Source organism: Myotis brandtii, unplaced genomic scaffold (assembly GCF_000412655.1).
Source record: "Myotis brandtii unplaced genomic scaffold, ASM41265v1 scaffold902, whole genome shotgun sequence".
NCBI lineage: Eukaryota > Metazoa > Chordata > Mammalia > Chiroptera > Vespertilionidae > Myotis > Myotis brandtii.
The window spans coordinates 479,810-497,889 of NW_005371709.1; the positions used below are offsets into that span (position 1 = coordinate 479,810).

The window sequence follows — 18,080 nt, forward strand, 5'->3', positions numbered from 1 at the left end:
CCGCGCCGCAGGCACTCTCGGCCCTCCGTGCCCAGCAGGCCTAGCGTTTTGTTCTCCAGGCAGTAGTCTGGGGAGTCCTCCAAGTGCACCAGCTCCCGCGTGGAGATGGAGCGAAAGGTGTCGGCGATGGCGCCGCGTCCTGCCGCGCTGTTGCCAGCACCTTGCAGCAGGTCCACCTTGAGAGCTGCGTGGTACTTCTCCTTCAGGTGCGCGCCCACCTCGCGGAACTCCGGCAGCTGCAGCCAGCAGGTCTGCGTGGTGCAGCTGCCAGACACGCCGTGGCACTTACACGTGCGTTTCATGGTGCCCTTCACCGCCTGGGGGGAGAGTGAGCGGGCCGGGGATTTAGCGCGTGGGGAGTCTCTGCCTCTTGGGGGGTGATGGCGGGGGGGACGTTGCTAGGCGTCTAGTACCTCCTACGCCTCAGTACCTCGTTTTTACAAACTTAAATGAAGTGAGGAGTTGTCCTCACTTAGGCGTGGTAATGGATGGAGCCAGCTGCCAACCCCAGGGGCTGGAAGACTCACCTTGCGGCCGGCCTCATTGTTGTGCAAATTCATGGCTGCCCGGGCATCCTGTCCGGTCTCCAGGGCATCAACGAACTGCTTGGATATTGCCTCTCCGAAGCCCACGTTGTCACTGCAGCCTCCCCACAGCCAGCCTTGACCCCCTGGAAAAGAGCAGGGGAGAGGGAAGGTCGTTGAGCAGCTGTTTCTAGTTGGGAATCTGAGATTAAGGTTGGGTGAGTGCCTTGTCTCCAGATTAGTTTCAGCCTAGACTTGTTTTTGCCACTTTTGAGCGCTCACGTGTAGCCTATCATCTGCTCAGGACTCCATGACGTAAGTAGTTGCCGAGTGGATTCTCTGCAAGGTGCCTGCGCGCCCATCTTCATACGGTTTCTGGCCTTTGGGCAGAGTGTACATGTGCCCGCCAGCGACTGACTTCCAGGAAGGACAAAATGGCTGGAAGAAAGGTGAGGAACGCGCGAGAGCACTTAGAGAGAAAGAGACAGAGAGAGACAGGGAGAGAGAGAGGAGCAACTGGAATAATATGGAACAACTAAGTTGGAAGTTGAGCCGCAGGGCAGGGAGGATTGGGACAGTGGAGGAAGAGTGGAAAGGAGACAGAGACAGACAATGTGGAAGGGTGTCCCCACTGTGTTTGAGAGAGTGACCGGTTGACTCCATGGGGAATGCTGTTCCTTTATCATTATTGTGTTAAGTTAAGGAAACTACTCCGTAGGTGAAGGAGAGCCCATGCAGCATTTAACCTGGTCTGACACATTAGGGTTTGGGCTTAAACTGGTTCACCCTGATTTTCCTCAGATTTAGAAGAATACAGTTCCTCTGCACCCCACCCAGTTACCCATCAAGCTTTTCATTCTTTAGGTGAACTCTACTGGCCTGCCCTACCCACCCCCAATGTCACTACTCACCCAGCTGCCCGTTGCGGGAGTCATCACAGCCACAGTTGTCAAAATCCCCAAGGCTGCAGTTTCGAGTCAGAGTGTACATGACGCCAGCAGAACTGATGGCATGTACGAATGCTGTCTCCCGGTTAGCTGGCAGGAACCAGAAATTGGGTGAGTCAGAGGGAGGAGTCACAACCCAAAGAAACACCAGCCATGCCACCTCCCTTTAATACAATCATTGTCCTCCGATCCCAGCTCTACCCTATTTCCCCACCTTTATAATGTTCCTTACTCTCTCCAGGGTCCACTCCAGCCCTGGTCTCAGCCCTTCCTTTCTCCCCTCCCATCTTTTCAAGTCATACCCTTTGTGATTAGGTGGCTAGATAAAGGATTTCGGTGGGAAAGAGCCTGAGGGAGAGATGAATCTGAAGGCCAGGCTATCAAGAACCCATCCCACTTCCTCCTGGAACATTGAAGTCTAAGAGGCATGCGCCACCAGTTCTGAAAGAACCTCTGACTGCCAGCTCTTATTTACTGGCATGGCCACTCTCTCTTCTCCAGGGAAATCTGGTCTCCAGGTCTGTCCCCACTTGCCTTGTACCTGGCTGCTGAGCCTGTTAAAGGAGGGGGCTGAGAGGAATGAGGGGTTATGACCCTACCTACCTCCTGATGTTATTTATATAGTGAGGAAGCCATTAGCCAATTGATGAGGTCCATTTGTTGAACAGTGAGGGTTTTGGGGAAGAAAGAGCAAAGCTCTTAGGTAGGAAAAAGGAGCTAGAGATGGAACAGAGAAGATCCCAGAGAGGGAGATCACCTGAGAGTAAAGACCAGGTGAGGAGTTAGGGTACAGAGGAGGCAGGGGCCATCCCTGGGGAGTGGGGCTCTAACCTGTGGCCAGGGGGTCCAGGGAGCTGTGGCTGAGGCTTTCCTTACCACTGCGCAGGCCACCATGGCTGGACAGCTGCAGGGCTCTCTCAGGGCAGTTCCAGCGGTCCCAGGCGAACTGGTATTTGCATTCTTCAATCCCGCTCTGGGCACCAGCTGCCACGCTGCTGGAGTAGATCAGGTAAGCCTTCGGGGACACAGGGGTCAAAATTCAGACTTACAAAAGCTGGACTTGGAGACACTTGCCCTCAAGTGGCCAAGCCCCTCTCTTCCTGCCCACTTTCCCATCCCTCCAAAATGATGACAGAGTAAGCACTTTAAATGTGTTGTCTCATTTAACATCACAAATAACCTTGTCAAATAGGAACCATTTTATAGATTAGGAATCTGAGGCTCAGAGAGGTGAAGTAAAGCAATTTGCCCAAGATCCCACAGCTAGCCAATTATACAAGTAGGAATAAAATTCAGTTTATCGGTCGCTAGACCTGACTTTACTCACTACACTATTCTGCCTCTCCAAAGTGATCCCAAATTACATAATTCATGAATTTTCGCTGTTCTCATCCCATTACCATCTTAGAAAATAATATTTTGGAACTGGAAATGTCCTTAGAGATAATGCAGTACAATAGCAGCATTGTAAAGACTGCATCCCTCCCCTGCCTGAGAAGGTTGTGTGACTGCAGCCTGATGCTGTGAAAGGCTGTTGACTTGTCTGGCTTTAGAAATTCTGCTGTAAATTTAGAATCAATACTCGTGAGTTCTTGCCTTGGCTCTGACACTAGTCTGCTGTGTGGTTTGGGTTGTGTCACTAATCCCGTCTGTGGCACAGTTGTTGTCTGTAATAGGTACAGCACAATAAAAAGTGTGGATATAATGAAAAGAAATTAGCATGTATAGCGTTCAGTTAAGAAGCTAAGATTAGTGAAATCTAAACAAACCAAAGGAATATTTTTCTTACCTTTGGACCAGTCATCAGAAAATTGTTCACTGACCTAGAAGAGAACAAAATCACAGAGCGTAATGGAGATGCACCAACTCATTTCTGCTGCCAAGAGTTGTAAGGATTACTTTAGAAAATATAATTGATGGGAAGAAAGGGAAAATGGTTTGCCAAGGAAAAATTATGCATAAGGAGCCTACTAAAGACCACAAATTTAATAAAAAAGAATATGTATTATGCTCCTTTTCAAATACCAAAAGTGTTGGGAGTAATGTTTGGTCATTATTTTGCCATGGGTGGGAATAGAGCTAGCATTAACTCATTACTGTGTAATAGATGCTCTACTCTCAGTATTTTACATGTTGATTTTGTTAAATCCTTACTATTGCAGGCATTATTATCCCTATTTTACAAATAGGGAATCTGGGACTCAAAAAAGTATTTAAGGTCACCCAGCTAATAAATTATTGAATCAGGATTTGAATCCAGGACTACCTGGATTCTGAGGAGGGTAGTTCAGTTCTCTAATCAGAAAGATGTAAATAGTAGAATATCTTTCTAGGGATTGAATTATAATTAAAGTCCAAAAATAAATAATCTGACTCTAGAAAATAGCTAGGCTGTTCCTTTCAAAACTAAAAATAGATTTGTCATACAACTTAGCAGTTCCACTCTTGGGCATTTATCCTTGAGAAATGAGGACTTATTTTTATCCAGGATCTTATACTTGGATGCTCATAGCACTTTATTCATAATAACCCAAAATTTGAAAGTGTTTAAATGTTTTTCAAAGAGTGAGTGGTTATAATAACTGTGGTACAAGGCCTGGCTGGTGTGGCTCAGTTGGTTGAGCATCGTCCCATGCACCAAAAGGTTGCTGGTTCGATTCCCCAGTCAGGGCACATGCCCAGGTTGTGGGCTCCATCCATAGCAGGGGACATGCAGGAGGCAGCTGATCGATATTTTGCTTATCACGTTAATGTTTTCCCTCTTTCTCTCTCCCTTCCTCTCTCTAAAAGAAAATCAATGAAAATATTAAAATCATGGTGGTACATCCATACAATGGAATACTACTCAGGAATGAAAAGGAATAAACATCTGATACATGCAACAACTTGAATGAATCTCAAGGCAATTATACTGAGTGATCAAAGCCAATCTCAACAGGACACATACTGCATGATTTCACTTATGTAATAATTGTGAAATACATAATTATAGAGCTGGAGAATAGATTAGTGGTTCCCAGGGGTTAAAGAGGAGGGATGCATGTGGCTACAATAACACCAGAGAGTTTTGTGATGGTAGAATTAAGTGTCTTGATTGCGATGTGATTATGCAAAGCTATACATGTGGCAACATTGCATTGAGCTATACATACACACTGGGTGTATGTAAAATTGGTGGTCTGAATAAACTTTATAAATATTGTACTATAGAACTTCATAAATATTATAGGATACTTGTAAGATGTTACCATTGGCAGAGGCTTGTGTAGGACTTCCCTGCACATTTCTTTGCAATCTTCTGCCAGTCTATAACTATATAAAAATTAAAAATTCAATGCATACATACTAGTATATAACCTGGCAAATGGACTTTGGGATAGGCATTTGAAAATTAACCCAAATATATTACCTATTATTGCTCTTTTCCCATTATAATGGAAGAAAGTAACATGGGAATCATTATGTATTGTTCCATGAAAGTTGGTGTACCCTGCAATGGTAAAGGCCAATAAGATGCTGGCCATCATCAGAAGTGAAAAGAGCTTAGCCGACTCTCTTCATATCAAACACAAATAACACCTAAAATGTGGGTGGTTTTTGAAAAACAGTGTTATAAACTGGGAGGCTGCCATGTGAGAGAAGATGAAAAAGATTTGGAAAGAAATGTAACAGGTTTTTAGAAAATCATAAAAAACTACATAGTCAACAAAACTTTAAAGCTTGGTAAGGGGAAAAGGGTATGTGAAAAATACAGGAGTAAAGGTGTTTAAACATGAAGATGAAAGATCCTGATTTGATGGAGAGCTCCTATGACTGCTGTTCTCCCTGTGTTAAGTTAGGTCATTCTCTCTCTCTTACCTCTGCACTTATTTTTATTAACAAGTTAATGTCTCTCACTGCTCTTATGTTCACATTGCAACTCCATGTTTTGTCAGTCATTTTCAATTCTCACTTTTGTTAAATTAAAGAGAGATAAATGAGCAAACAAACAAAAAAAACCCCTAAAACTTCAAAGCTTGGCAGGCAAAATTAAGTTGACTAAAAAGTACCGCTATCTTGGGGGTGGTAGTACCAGCAAAGAACAAAAATAAATTCAAAACAATTTAAATGAATTCATAACTGCTAAAGCCATTATGGGTTTGCAGATAAATTTCTGATCCTGAAAGAGCGGTGTCAGAGGAGTCAGCCAGGCCCTCTGCTTGCTCTTGCTCAGGAAGGTGTTTTTTCTGTTAGAGAACTACCAAAGACACTTGGACATTACCAGGCAAGACAGAGGCTAGTTCCCATCCCCCAGGACAGACAGCGTCAGGAAAGAAAGCAAAGCAACAAAACAAATATCAAGTGGCAGACAGAGGAGAAAGCTTTGCCATGAGGGTGGGTGAAGAGACTCCCTGTGAGAGGACGCGAGGTTGGAATCGCAGGGAGTGTTGCGCAGAATACTGGAGGATTCTTCCTTCCTCAAGGGCCCCGCAATATGTAAAGTTTTGTATGACATGCTGGTCTAGTTCAATTGATTAATCAGATTTAATTGAGCAACTGCCATGAGACACAACTGCCAGCCTTAGTTGGACAGCATTCCCATAAACTGACTTGTGTTGGAAACCCTGAGTTATTGGCAGACCTATTTGAACCATTGTGGCTGACTTGCTCATAACCAAAATAGCCAGTATTAAGAAATGACTCGTCGTGATAGATGTTAACTAGACGCATTGTAATGATCATTTCACAATATACACACACATCAAATCATTATGTTGTCCACCTGAAACACAGAAGGGCAACTATCTACAGAGATAGGGGAATAGGAGAAAAACCCTTATTCATGCCCATGGTCTTAACTACCGTGATTATACAATGTCTCCCAAATCTTTACCTCCAGCCCTTTCATCTTGAGATCCAGAGTTGCATTACCAAATGAATGCTAGACTTCTCCACTGGGAATGTTTCAAATTATGAAGACAGTATGTCCAAATGCCAACTTATGCCCAGCCGGTGTGGCTCAGTGGTTGAGCATCGATTTATGAACCAGGAGGGCACGGTTCGATTCCCGGTCAGGGCATATGACCAGATTGTGGGCTTGGTCCCCAGTGTCTGGTGTGCAGGAAGCAGCCGATCAATGATTCTCTCTCATCATTGATGTTTCTATCTCTCTCTTCCTCTCCCTTCTTCTCTGAAATCAATTAAAAAATATATTTTAAAAAATATAAATAAATAAAAGCCAACTAATATTCCCTGTTGAACTTGACACTTCTCCTGACTTGACTATGTTTTGTTAATAGAGCCACTATTTCCCCACATCTCTCTCAATCCATTTTCACTATCTAATCAGTAAGACTTGCATGTTTTACCTCCATTATACTTTTCACTTACCAGCTTCCTTTTTTTCTCTCTCACTTTCTCAGGAATTCTCACTGTCATATCTTATTTGTGGCCTCCAACTTAGACCATTGTAGAAGCCCTACTGATCGACCTCTCTAGTTATAATTTTTACCCCATTCCAATCCAGTGTATAGTCAGTCAGTCTGCAGCTAGATCAGCAGTGGGCAAACTACGGCCCGCGGGCCGGATCCGGCCCGTTTGAAATGAATAAAACTAAAAAAAAAAAAAAGACCGTACCCTTTTATGTAATGATGTTTACTTTGAATTTATATTAGTTCACACAAACACTCCATCCATGCTTTTGTTCCGGCCCTCCGGTCCAGTTTAAGAACCCATTGTGGCCCTCGAGTCAAAAAGTTTGCCCACCCATGAGCTAGATCAATCTTCTGAAAGCCTGATTCTGATATCCTGCTCAAGTATCTTCCTTAGTTTTTCAGCTCTTGCACTCAAGGCTCTCCATAATCTGACCATACATGTGTTTTCAGCTTAATTTCCCATGAAATATCCCTACTTGTCCAATTGTATAGTCCAGTGGTCAGCAAACCGCGGCTCACGAGCCACATGCGGCTCTTTGGCCCCTTGAGTGTGACTCTTCCACAAAATACCACGTGCGGGTGCGCACGTACAGTGCGAAGTTGACTTAAAACTTTAAAGTTTATTAAGTTAATTTTAGGGAACATTGTGGAGTGAAAGAAGATGCAGTGTCGAGGATTGAGAATGGTAGGTTTAGATGGTTTAGACATATAGAGAGAATGAACGAAAGGAGGTAGACGAAACAAGTATACAAGACGAGTGTGGATGAGAGAGTTGGAAGGGGTCGACCTCAGCGAACGTACCTCAATCAGATTGAGGACGTTTTTAGCAAAGGCCAACTTAGGAGTACCCTAATTAAGTTAATAACAATGTACCTACCTATATAGTTTAATTTTAAAAATTTGGCTCTCAAAAGAAATTTCAATCATTGTACTGTTGATATTTGGCTCTGTTGACTAATGAGTTTGCCAACCACTGGTCTAGTCAAACTGAACCAGTTGCTATTCCCAACACCATGCATTCATGCCTCTAAACCTTTGCTCACACTGTTCTCTTAAATCTTGCCTAGTCTTAGTATTTTCAACCAATGGTGCTGGAACAACCAACTGGATATCCACATGCAAAAGAATGAAGTCGGTCCCATATCTCACACCATATACAAGAATTAACTCAAAATAGATCATAGACCTAAATGTAGGCACCAAAACTATAAAACTCTTAGAAGAAAATATAGATATTAAGTTTTCGTGATCTGAGGTCAAGCAATGTTTTGTTTGTTTGTTTGTGAATCTGATACTAAAAACACAAGTGACCAAAGAAAACATTGATAAACTGGATTTCATCAAAATTTAAAAGTTTTGTGCTTCCAAAGTCACCAAAAAGGGAAGTAAAAAGACAGCCCACTGAATGGAAATATTTGTAAGTCATATATCTGATTAGACACTTACATTCAGAATATATAAAGAGCATTGATAGCCCAAGTAAAAAATGGTCAAAGGATCTTAAGAGACATTTCTTCAAAGAAGGTAAACAAATGGCCAATAAGTGCATGATATGATGCTTAATAGCATGAGTTACCAGAGAAACCCAACAATTACTACTTCAATCTTCTAGAAAATGGATGCTCCATCTACAACAGTAATAACTTGGTGACCATTCTCCTCTTTCTTTTGTATCTGGATGGAGCATCTTCCAGGTTTGGTAGCTCTCATCAGTCCTCTAGGAAACATGCTAACTACTTCTACCCACAGAAGGCTTTAATGCCATTATTATAATTTTACGTTCTTTTTAAAAAATATATTTTTATTGATTTCAGAGAGGAAGAGAGAGATAGAAACATAAATGATGAGATTCATTGATCAGCTGCCTCCTGCACATCCCCCACTGGGCATGTGCCCTGACCGGGAATAGAACCGCAAGCTCCTGGTTTATAGTTCGACACTCAACCACTCAGCCACACCAGCCAGGCTATTTTACATTCTTAGACTGCCTCCATACTCTTATCAATCCTGAAGTGAGTCTAATTCATTCTTTGGTCTATACTTTTTCCTACAGCTCCTAATGCTATCTCATCATTCTCCCAAGTTAATTTACCAATAGTAAGAATTTGCAAGAGCAATCAGGACTCTCTCTCCATTATTCATTCTAAACTCTCACAATAACGTTTCACTGTAAGTAGCTTCTGCTTTCATTCCCATCAAGGCTGGGTAGACAAGTCCTTTTGTCCTCTTCACTTTCTGCCACAACTCCCCTACTATTAACACTTGCAAGTTCTTTTCTCTTCCTTTTATTGTATATAGACTAAATCCTTGCTAGTCTCTTCATTACTAATTATCTTTTCAACTCTTGTTAGACAACAGATACAGATGCATTAGTAGTTTTGAGGCTATGGGTAACTGCTAAAGCAGAGCTCTGGGCACCTTCTATCATTTTCCCTTTGCATCTGCTCTAGGGACCAACACCACAGTGGCTATAAACTAGCCATAATCAAACCACTGTAAAAAGTTTCTTGATCTAGGGCACTATAGCTCCTCAAACACTCCCGGCTTTCAGCATTATGCAGCTTCTCTCTTGGGCTATACTGCCTCCTAAATTGCCTATTTTATAATATGTCTGATCACCAGTAAATATTTTTCCTAAGGAGCTGGGGCAGAAAGGGAGGGACTTTAGATCAACCCAATTACAAATGTCACAGCTTTTCTTTTAGCTCTTGGAAAACCTCCAACTTTCTTTTGTTTGTTTGTCAGTCTTTTTTTTTTTTACCTAATATTTATTATCGATATATCCATGCCCTTTAATTTTCAATGCTTGTCTTTCTTTGGTACCATTTGAAGAAACCTTTAATCATTATTTATTACTATTTTACCATCTTAGAAAGTTCATGAAAAATTGCAAGTTCCCATTCTCTGTCAGTTATGTCTAATGATGGATGAGAGGTTTAAGCCACTATCCAATGTTTCAACCATTTACCCCTGTTTGGGGGTGATTCTCCAAACTAGCACAGCCCATGAGGTGGTCTGTAGCACATCGCATTGTATTGTTGGGAGTTTAGCTGCCATGGTGAGAACACGTGCCTGATTCCATGTAGCCTGTGACACAGATGGGCACTGGACCAGGAGTGCCAAGCACCATGCTACCTTCAGACTTCCTTCTCCCTTTGCATGGCCAGGACCCTGTTCCTAGGCCAAGTTTGTGTGCCAGACTCCCTCTCCCTGGTTATGGGAGTTTCTTCCCAGGAGAGCACTAAGTCTCATGCAACAAGTTTCTTGCAGGCCAGCCCCACTAGTTTGCCAAGTGTGCCTGGATACGTTTAAATCCCAGTGGTTCGTGTAGCTTAAATTCCAGTTAGGATTCCCCTGTTCCCTTCCCCTCACATATTTTTAAAAAGCAAAGGTTCTGCATATGAATATCCAGAATTTAGTATTTTCTTCTCAACGCCCAGGACTTTCATCTCGATGCCTTCTGACTCCTCCCCCCGCCCCCCCCCCCACTTGGTTCTCCCTCTCTCCACTTTCCTCACAAGTCTTTGAATACTAGGGTTGGCTTCTCTCTACCCTTTAATCTCATTTCTTGAGGTCCATAAAAAGTACTGGGGTCATGAAGCTCTAGTTGGCCTACTTCTGGAGAGACTGTGTAATTATAATTTGGGGTGATAGCCCAGGGACAAGGAGAAGTGGTAGTGAATGAATGTAGATGCACATCTCTCTCTGGAGATTTAGCAGAGAGAGTACAGGGAGAAAGGTGGGGGGAGATTAAGGAGAGTGACCAGAGTAGGGAGCTGCCTGGAGCTGTAGCCAGAAGGTGTTCTAGGGAAGCAAGTTTTTCTTAGAATGAATGTCTGACAGCCAGCTTTTTACTTCATTGAACGCACAAGATGCCTTGGGCTCAGGACAGCCCAAACATAGCTCTTTCTGAACAAGTTTCCTTGTGATTCCCTCTATCTGCTATAGCATATGACCCCCAGAACACACATGCACCAACACACACACACACACACACACCAATATGTACACACACACCAAATTACAGAGAAGGCAGGCCTTACTAAGCATTGTGAAATAATATCCTACGGGTCCCAAATTTTTTACTACCCCCTCTTACAATACCCAAGGATATTTAAGCTAGGTATAATTCACCGTATAATTAGAAAGAGTAAAGTTTAAAAATGTTTTTCAAGGGTGAACAGCGTGACTAATTCTTATCTGTTGCAAAGTATAAGTAATTGAAATCGGGCTCTTTCCTATTTAGCCAGGGGGAGGATTAGGAAGTAGGAGCCACAAGATAATCTGAAGTCTTGTAGGGAAGAGAAGGGTTCAGAATTTCAAAGACAAGTTTCTTCCTACTTAAAAATTTGTCCAGAGGGAACAAAGGTGATATTAGAGGGGAGCTCTGTTTCAGTAGAGCAACGGGACAGAAGGCAGATAACAGTGTGTGAACAGTTATGAAACTAAAGCAACATGTACAGACTCATTGAAGGAGTATGGATGGCATTGAAAGGAAAGAGAAATGCAGTGGAGATTCGGGCCAAGTAGAAGTTTTTTCCAGAAGAGTATAAAAGGAAAATGAAGGAATATACAGGTTTAGGTCATACCCCCTAGAGCTATTTCACTTATTTAAACTCCATCTGTTTCTTCAAAGGGAATTCAGCCCTATAAATAATTCTCAAAATTTGTTTTATAAATGTTAATTTTCTAAGTTATAAGGCAGTGCCCTAAAACATATTTTTTAAAAGTCTTATAAACAAGTTGATTAAGCGAAGTTAAACAGATGTGTCAGATTTGGTAGTAGTCTTATGTTAAATTTTATGTTAAAATCCCACAATATCTCAAATCCAGTCCTTGACAAATAATTACTGGCTAAGACCACATGATAGCCCTCAGGACAACTGTGTATCATGGGTTCCTGCCAAACGATCTCAGGCGGATTCTTTCTCAGGCAAATCACGAATTTTCAAGGGATAATCTTCTTCCCTGAAAGTGAAATGTCATTTGTATTCCAGGATATTTTATAGAGAGATAGCTGTCTTTCCCTGTCCTCATTTCCTTCCTTCTTTATGTATTGTAGCAAACGCTGCTGAGAAACACTGAGCAACAAAAAAGCACTTCAGCACTTAGCATTTAAATGAGGACTCTAACCGGGAATAAGCTGTGCTCATTCTCTGTTCCGAGGTCTCTAAGTGAAAGCTGCTAAGGAACAGCTCGAGCCACTGTTCCCAGAAAGCCTGGGGTTGCAGGAACCCCGTCCAGGGCCATTATGGAAGCTGAGCATTTGGTTTTGTTTTCTGACCTCGTTACCTTGGTCCCTGTAGTGGAGACTTGAGAAAATATTCACGTTCTCAATTGCACTGATGGATGCAATGCCAGTTTATGTCAGGATCAAGAAGGTAGGTGTGCATGATAACTCTAAGGCTTGCCCTATAAAACAACCTAGTGAACAGTTCAAGGTAGGAAAATTGGCAGGCTTTGGCACTTGGGTACCATTTTCACTACTTAATGGAACTAAATCCGTGGGTGGTAAAAATGTCCTCACCTCAATCTGAATAGCCACAGCTCAAACAGAAACAAACTCAAATTAGTAACAAATTCTCCTTTTACTAATTTGTGTTCTTGATTTTTCACCCCAATGGGGGTCATATCTGTATGATGTTCCCCAAGATTCACTCTAATTACTGGCACTAGATCTCTTGAACATGGGATAGGGGGTTCCTTTTCCTGTCCCTCTTCTTTCTATTTTGAACCACAACAGTATTTGGAAGATTTAGACTAAGAGAATATATGCAGTTGAAAATGCTACAGAAAGTATACATGAAGCAAGTTTAGTCAAGGGTTGATAACTGTTGAAGCTGAGTTATTGGGCGTTGTTATATGTACTGTTCTATGTTTTTAAAAAAAAAAGAAAATTTCAATAATATAAAATTAAACAACAGAATACTCCTGAAGCAATAATCTGTGCAATTTGGGCACCACCAGACACCTTGGATTCACATGAAGAAACAACAGACAGGATGATATGGCCCATCTATTGGTTTGCTATTTATTATCCTGGATATTGGCCTAGAATGGAAACTTCAGAGTCTGATATGGTGAACCTGAAGAGCCCGAGTAAATGAAAAGGACTGAGATGGTAGCAAAAGAGAATTACAGTTTTTAATTAAAAATATTTATTTAAAAATATAATTGCTATCTCTATCTAGTTGCATATATGGGAGAATTACAGTCTTGAATGAAGGGGAAATTCTTCCTTATGCAGGATGGTTTAAGCTTGGCCTGGAAAACACAAGAATTTCATCTATGGAGCTGCATAGAAATACTGAACCATTGGCCTACTTACAGGGTCTACTGAGACTCCTGAAGCATAGCTTCAGTCTGTGCTGCGACTGGGGCATGCTGACGCTGGGAAAGCAACCTATTAAGAAAAGTGAATTTGGACTGGGCAAATAACAGTGAATTTAAATGATCCCCTATGATCTGATTTCTCTTGGTCTGGAGAAAACTATGACCTAAGAAGCATATAGAGAGATGATATGATCAAGGACCTACGATAAAGATTGAGAAAAGCAAACCATAAAAATTGGGCTTATAATGAGACTAGAGAGTCTGCCCAGAGTGGATGATAGTTTTTGTTTTGTTTTTAAGAGGCCCTCAGAGTGTAGGTACATTTCAGATGGGAGGCAAGGGGGACGGTTATTTACCTGAACCAAACTCAGAGTTTCCCCCAACTCTTAACCCAGTCTGATCTTTTACCTGGGAGGAAAAATCTGCTTTCTGGGGAGATAAAAGAGAGTTTACCCTAAGTAAAATTGTACTGACCTCTCTTTCTAAGCCCTCTGAGTTCTCCTCTACCTCTAATAGACATAAAAGGACAAATGGAGCCCAGAAAAAAAGGGATTTTATTACCAGTTCCAAGAGAGACTAGCATTACCCAATATAGAGCAGCACTAAACCAATTGTCCCAGCTGGGTAAAAGGGGGCGGGGGGGGGGGGAAGTAAACTCCTTCATGGAAGAGGGAGGGGTTGGGTTGAAATTCCTTTTCTTCTGATTATGTATATCCCATTTACCTCAATATAATGTCACAAAAAGGAGATCCTTCTTTGTGTCAGATTATCACACACACACACACACACACACACACACACACACACACACACACGGATGCACTGTAGAGCATCCTCCTCATTACTTATGCCAGCGGTTCTCAACCTGTGGGTCGCGACCCCTTTGGGGGTCGAACGACCCTTTCACAGGGGTCACCTAAGCCCATCAGAAAACACATATATAATTACATATTGTTTTGTGATTAATCACTATGCTTTAATTATGTTCAATTTGTAGCAATGAAAATAAATCCTGCATATCAGATATTTACATGACGATTCATAACAGTAGCAAAATTACAGTTATGAAGTAGCAACGAAAATAATTTTATGGTTGGGGGTCACCACAACATGAGGAACTGTATTAAAGGGTCGCAGCATTAGGAAGGTTGAGAACCACTGACTTATGCAAATTGGTCTCATAAGAAAAGCTTTAACAAAGTGTCTCCTCTCAGGACCACATAGCCTTTGTAAATCATAATAATAACAATTATAATAGTTTGTTATTGTTGCTATTATTTATAGCAGGAGAAGTAGAAACTCTGAAAGGAAAAACTCAGGTCTCAAGTTGTTGAGGAAATCAATGACAAAACTGGGAACTGAGCTTCCCTGATCATGTCTCAAGCCCTTAGAACCTCTTACACCACAGCTACCAGCCTAATCCTGCTCAGAATTACCCCACAGATCCCGCCTTTTTTAGTGGACTATGAACTTTCCTTTATTGGTTAGGGAAGCTATTAGGTATGTGACTCTTTTATTGGCATATTATTTTCCAGATTCCAAAGCAGTTTCTCACACCTGACCTTATTCCCCTAACTTTCTAGTGTGACAAAGCTTAGTGGGTCCTCACTTGACTGTCCGTGTTCTTTTTGTATCTGTTAGAGGGAAAACTCAACAAAAACTTAGTAGGACAACACATTACCATGAATTCAATGATTTTAAATGAGCTGTGTATTTTACTGGTCATAATATACATTTGAAAAAGTGTTGCATATATATGCAAAGAATAGCTAACGATGATGCTTCATGAGAATATGGATTCAAAGACACCCCCCACTTAATAACTGAAGCCTTTGCTAATCAGGGGTTTTGCATATTGTCATTAGTTGAAATTTCAAGAGCCATAGTCAGGTTACTCTAAAAACATAAATGTAGAGAAACAAGGGATGATGTATTGCAAAAAGTGCTTTAAAACACAAGATTTCAGGTAATCTTGCTCTTCTGCAGAAAAGAAACTGACCATGTTTAAATCCTTTGGAAAAACTAAGGGTAGTGATCTCTGTTGAAGAATTCGACCAGAGCCATGGTTAACCTCTGTGTCCCAGTGGATCTTTCTGATTTGGTTATTGTGTTGAGGAGAGAGAGAGAGAGAGAACGAACGAACTGGAAAGACCCAGTATCATTATGATACATCATTTGGAGTCGAATGAAGTCAACAGTTAAGGAAAAATATATTCTAGGTCCATTCATTTCAGATGAGTAAGTGTATTGGAAGTGGACAAATTACTTCATCTCTGGCCACCATTATAAGCATCACTGTTTGCTTGGCTATATCATGCTTTCCCATACTCATTTCTTTCTTCCTTCCTTTCATCCATTTTTTTTTAGCCATTAATAATTAAGAAACAAAAAATAATTAAGAAACAACAAATTTTTAAAAAAATATTTCTTCTCAAGTTACTAAAGGATCATTCTTTCAAAAGCTTCCAGACAAGAGAAAACTATGGAGAATGCTCTTTCCCCCAATTATGTTGCACTGAGATACCTAGTAAACTGCATATTGTAGGCACATGTCATTTTTATCCGTTCCTTTTCAAGCCCAGGAATTTCTGTTGATGAACTCTTTTAGGCAGTAATTTCAGGCAAGCCTACAATTGAACAGCCAAGCAGAAATTGTGATTCTCTATTTGTTAAATGCTTTTGAGGTCTCCACATAAAAGGTTGATAATGAAGTACTAAGAGAAACATCTGAAAGGCTGCGGTTGGTCAAATTTCTCTGCATGGCACAAAGGGAAAGATGACCTTATGCAAAACCCTGATAGTTCCATTCTAAGAATAATCAAGGTTGAATGTTAAATTTAAAAATCACATTTCCAATGCCACCAAAACCAGACTCAGCAAAGTATAAATATTCAAATTGAGGCTTATGGAATGCAATTAAAAAAGTTAACTGCCTTACACAGATTTGTACACTTTCTCCTCAAAGTCAGGGAAAGTGAGAAGGGGTTCTTAAACCCTGTTTTTAAATAAGAATTTTCTTTCACATCTCTTTTTTCTTCTTTCTCTTTGAATCCAGACACTTGAATTTGGACAGACAAGCAACCCAGCCACCTTTCAGTGTGGCAGTGTCAATATCGGAATGAAATGAACATGACCCCCTCCAGCAGGGAAGGAACACACAGTAAAGGTATTTTTTATAGAACAATTCTTCACACTGCCCTGGTGACTGGGGAAAGGAATCTCGTGTTTCTCTTTTGCTGATACTGAATCAGCTGAAGAATACCATGAACATCAGTAGAAATTCTCTGAACTAAGTCTCCTCGCCCTTTTGTCTTTTTGTTCTCATGGGAGAGAGAGAAAGAAGATTTTTTTGGACATGAAATATTTAATTAAAATACCAATTAAAAATTGACCAATTATTTGGTGGTTCCGTTTATAATCAGGAATGTTGCAAATTATTGCATTAACCGGCAAATTGTATTAATTTGGCAGACTCGTTATCAACTCTTGAATAATGATGGCTATACTCATTTATGATAAGAACACACTCTCAATTAGCACAGGAAGCTGATTTCAGCAAAGAAACCCCTATTCTTGCTTCCTCAACAGTTTATGTAGCAATTGGATTCGTAACTTGGCTAAATAGATGGTCAAAATGAGAACTGATGAAGAGAGACTGTGCTCACATCTTAATTGAGGAGAAACTCCAAACACCCTGGCAACATGCATTTCCCAGGTCTTACAGTCTGCATGTTATTTCGTACTTGCTTATTAACTTTTCCATGTATAGGTACTTTATGTGTTTTCCAAGAGCTAAGTGCAAATGATGATCATATCATCTATCATTTGTGTGGCGATTTATAGTTTACAAAACACTTTCACACATGCTATCTTATTTTCTGAGCAATTTTAGAAATATTTGTAAATGGAATAAATTAAACAAATTTGTAGAAAGTTTAGGTTCCTAAAATACTTAAATTCAAACATGTTGGCTGACCTAGTACCAACTCAGTAGTTAATTTTTAATCTCTAGGAAGTGATGATATGAGCTATTCCTTAGAATATTCTGAAAACATTCAAGTCAGACAGTGTAAAATAAGATCCCATTGAATTTTTGTCTTCAACATACAGTAGAACTTGCTTTGAACCACCGTCCTCTTCTCTACAATGCCGAAATCAAGATTTGATAAAAAGGGCTACTGTCTTTCCCAAAAAACCATGCAGAATATTTGCGATACAGCAATTTAGAAAAATAGGAACCCCCATCTTTTAATTCTTTTATTGGTAGGGGGTCTAAGGATTTACTGAAATCACCCACAATTTGGAAGAGCCCTACTCCCTGGAACACTTTTTCCTAGGAGAGATCCCAACGCGCCCTACATTCCTGGAAATGAAAATGAGCTCTCTCCCATATATTACATGCATTTACCTAATTCTAGGTTCCAGGTTACTTACCAGGTATGGCTGAGTTGGAGGACACAGGTGAAAAGAAAGATGCACACAGAAGGCTTCATAAGTAACATAATCCTCTGGAGTAACAGAGATAGAAAATTCTAAAAACTTGGGAAACAGTGCTAAGATGGGACGTATTCTCCTCCTGGTAGTGGGATGGAATTCTCCTCGAACCCCAACTTCCTTGGTGTGTAAGCGATCCCAAACAGAGTTAAGGGGAGGTGAAATGGAGCTGCCAAACTTCCAAAGAAGAGATTATCTACTTAATTAAAGTTTTTTCCCCCTCTAAGTCCTTCAGCCAATCAGAACTCAAGTGCCAGAGAAAGATTGAGTCGATCAAAGGAACACTCCAGGATCCTCCCAGACAAATGCAGAAGAAGGGGACGAGGAAAAGGGGACAAAGAGAGCAACACGGAGAAAAAGCACAAAGA

General features: G+C 41.1%; 1 protein-coding gene across 1 annotated transcript in view; it reads right to left on the reverse strand.

The window, feature by feature from the left end:
• Window positions 1–17,841, reverse strand: part of WNT8B (wingless-type MMTV integration site family, member 8B) — an 18,870-nt gene extending 1,029 nt beyond the window's left edge. Inside the window, exons 1-6 of the mRNA XM_014532624.1 lie at window positions 17,653–17,841; window positions 3,261–3,294; window positions 2,348–2,486; window positions 1,436–1,561; window positions 528–670; window positions 7–317 (exon numbers count right to left, since the gene is read on the reverse strand). Coding sequence (XP_014388110.1) covers window positions 7–317; window positions 528–670; window positions 1,436–1,561; window positions 2,348–2,486; window positions 3,261–3,294; window positions 17,653–17,720 — 821 coding nt within the window. The 5' untranslated portion in view covers window positions 17,721–17,841. The remainder of the gene's footprint in view (window positions 1–6; window positions 318–527; window positions 671–1,435; window positions 1,562–2,347; window positions 2,487–3,260; window positions 3,295–17,652) is intronic.
• Between the last annotated feature and the right edge of the window lie 239 nt (window positions 17,842–18,080).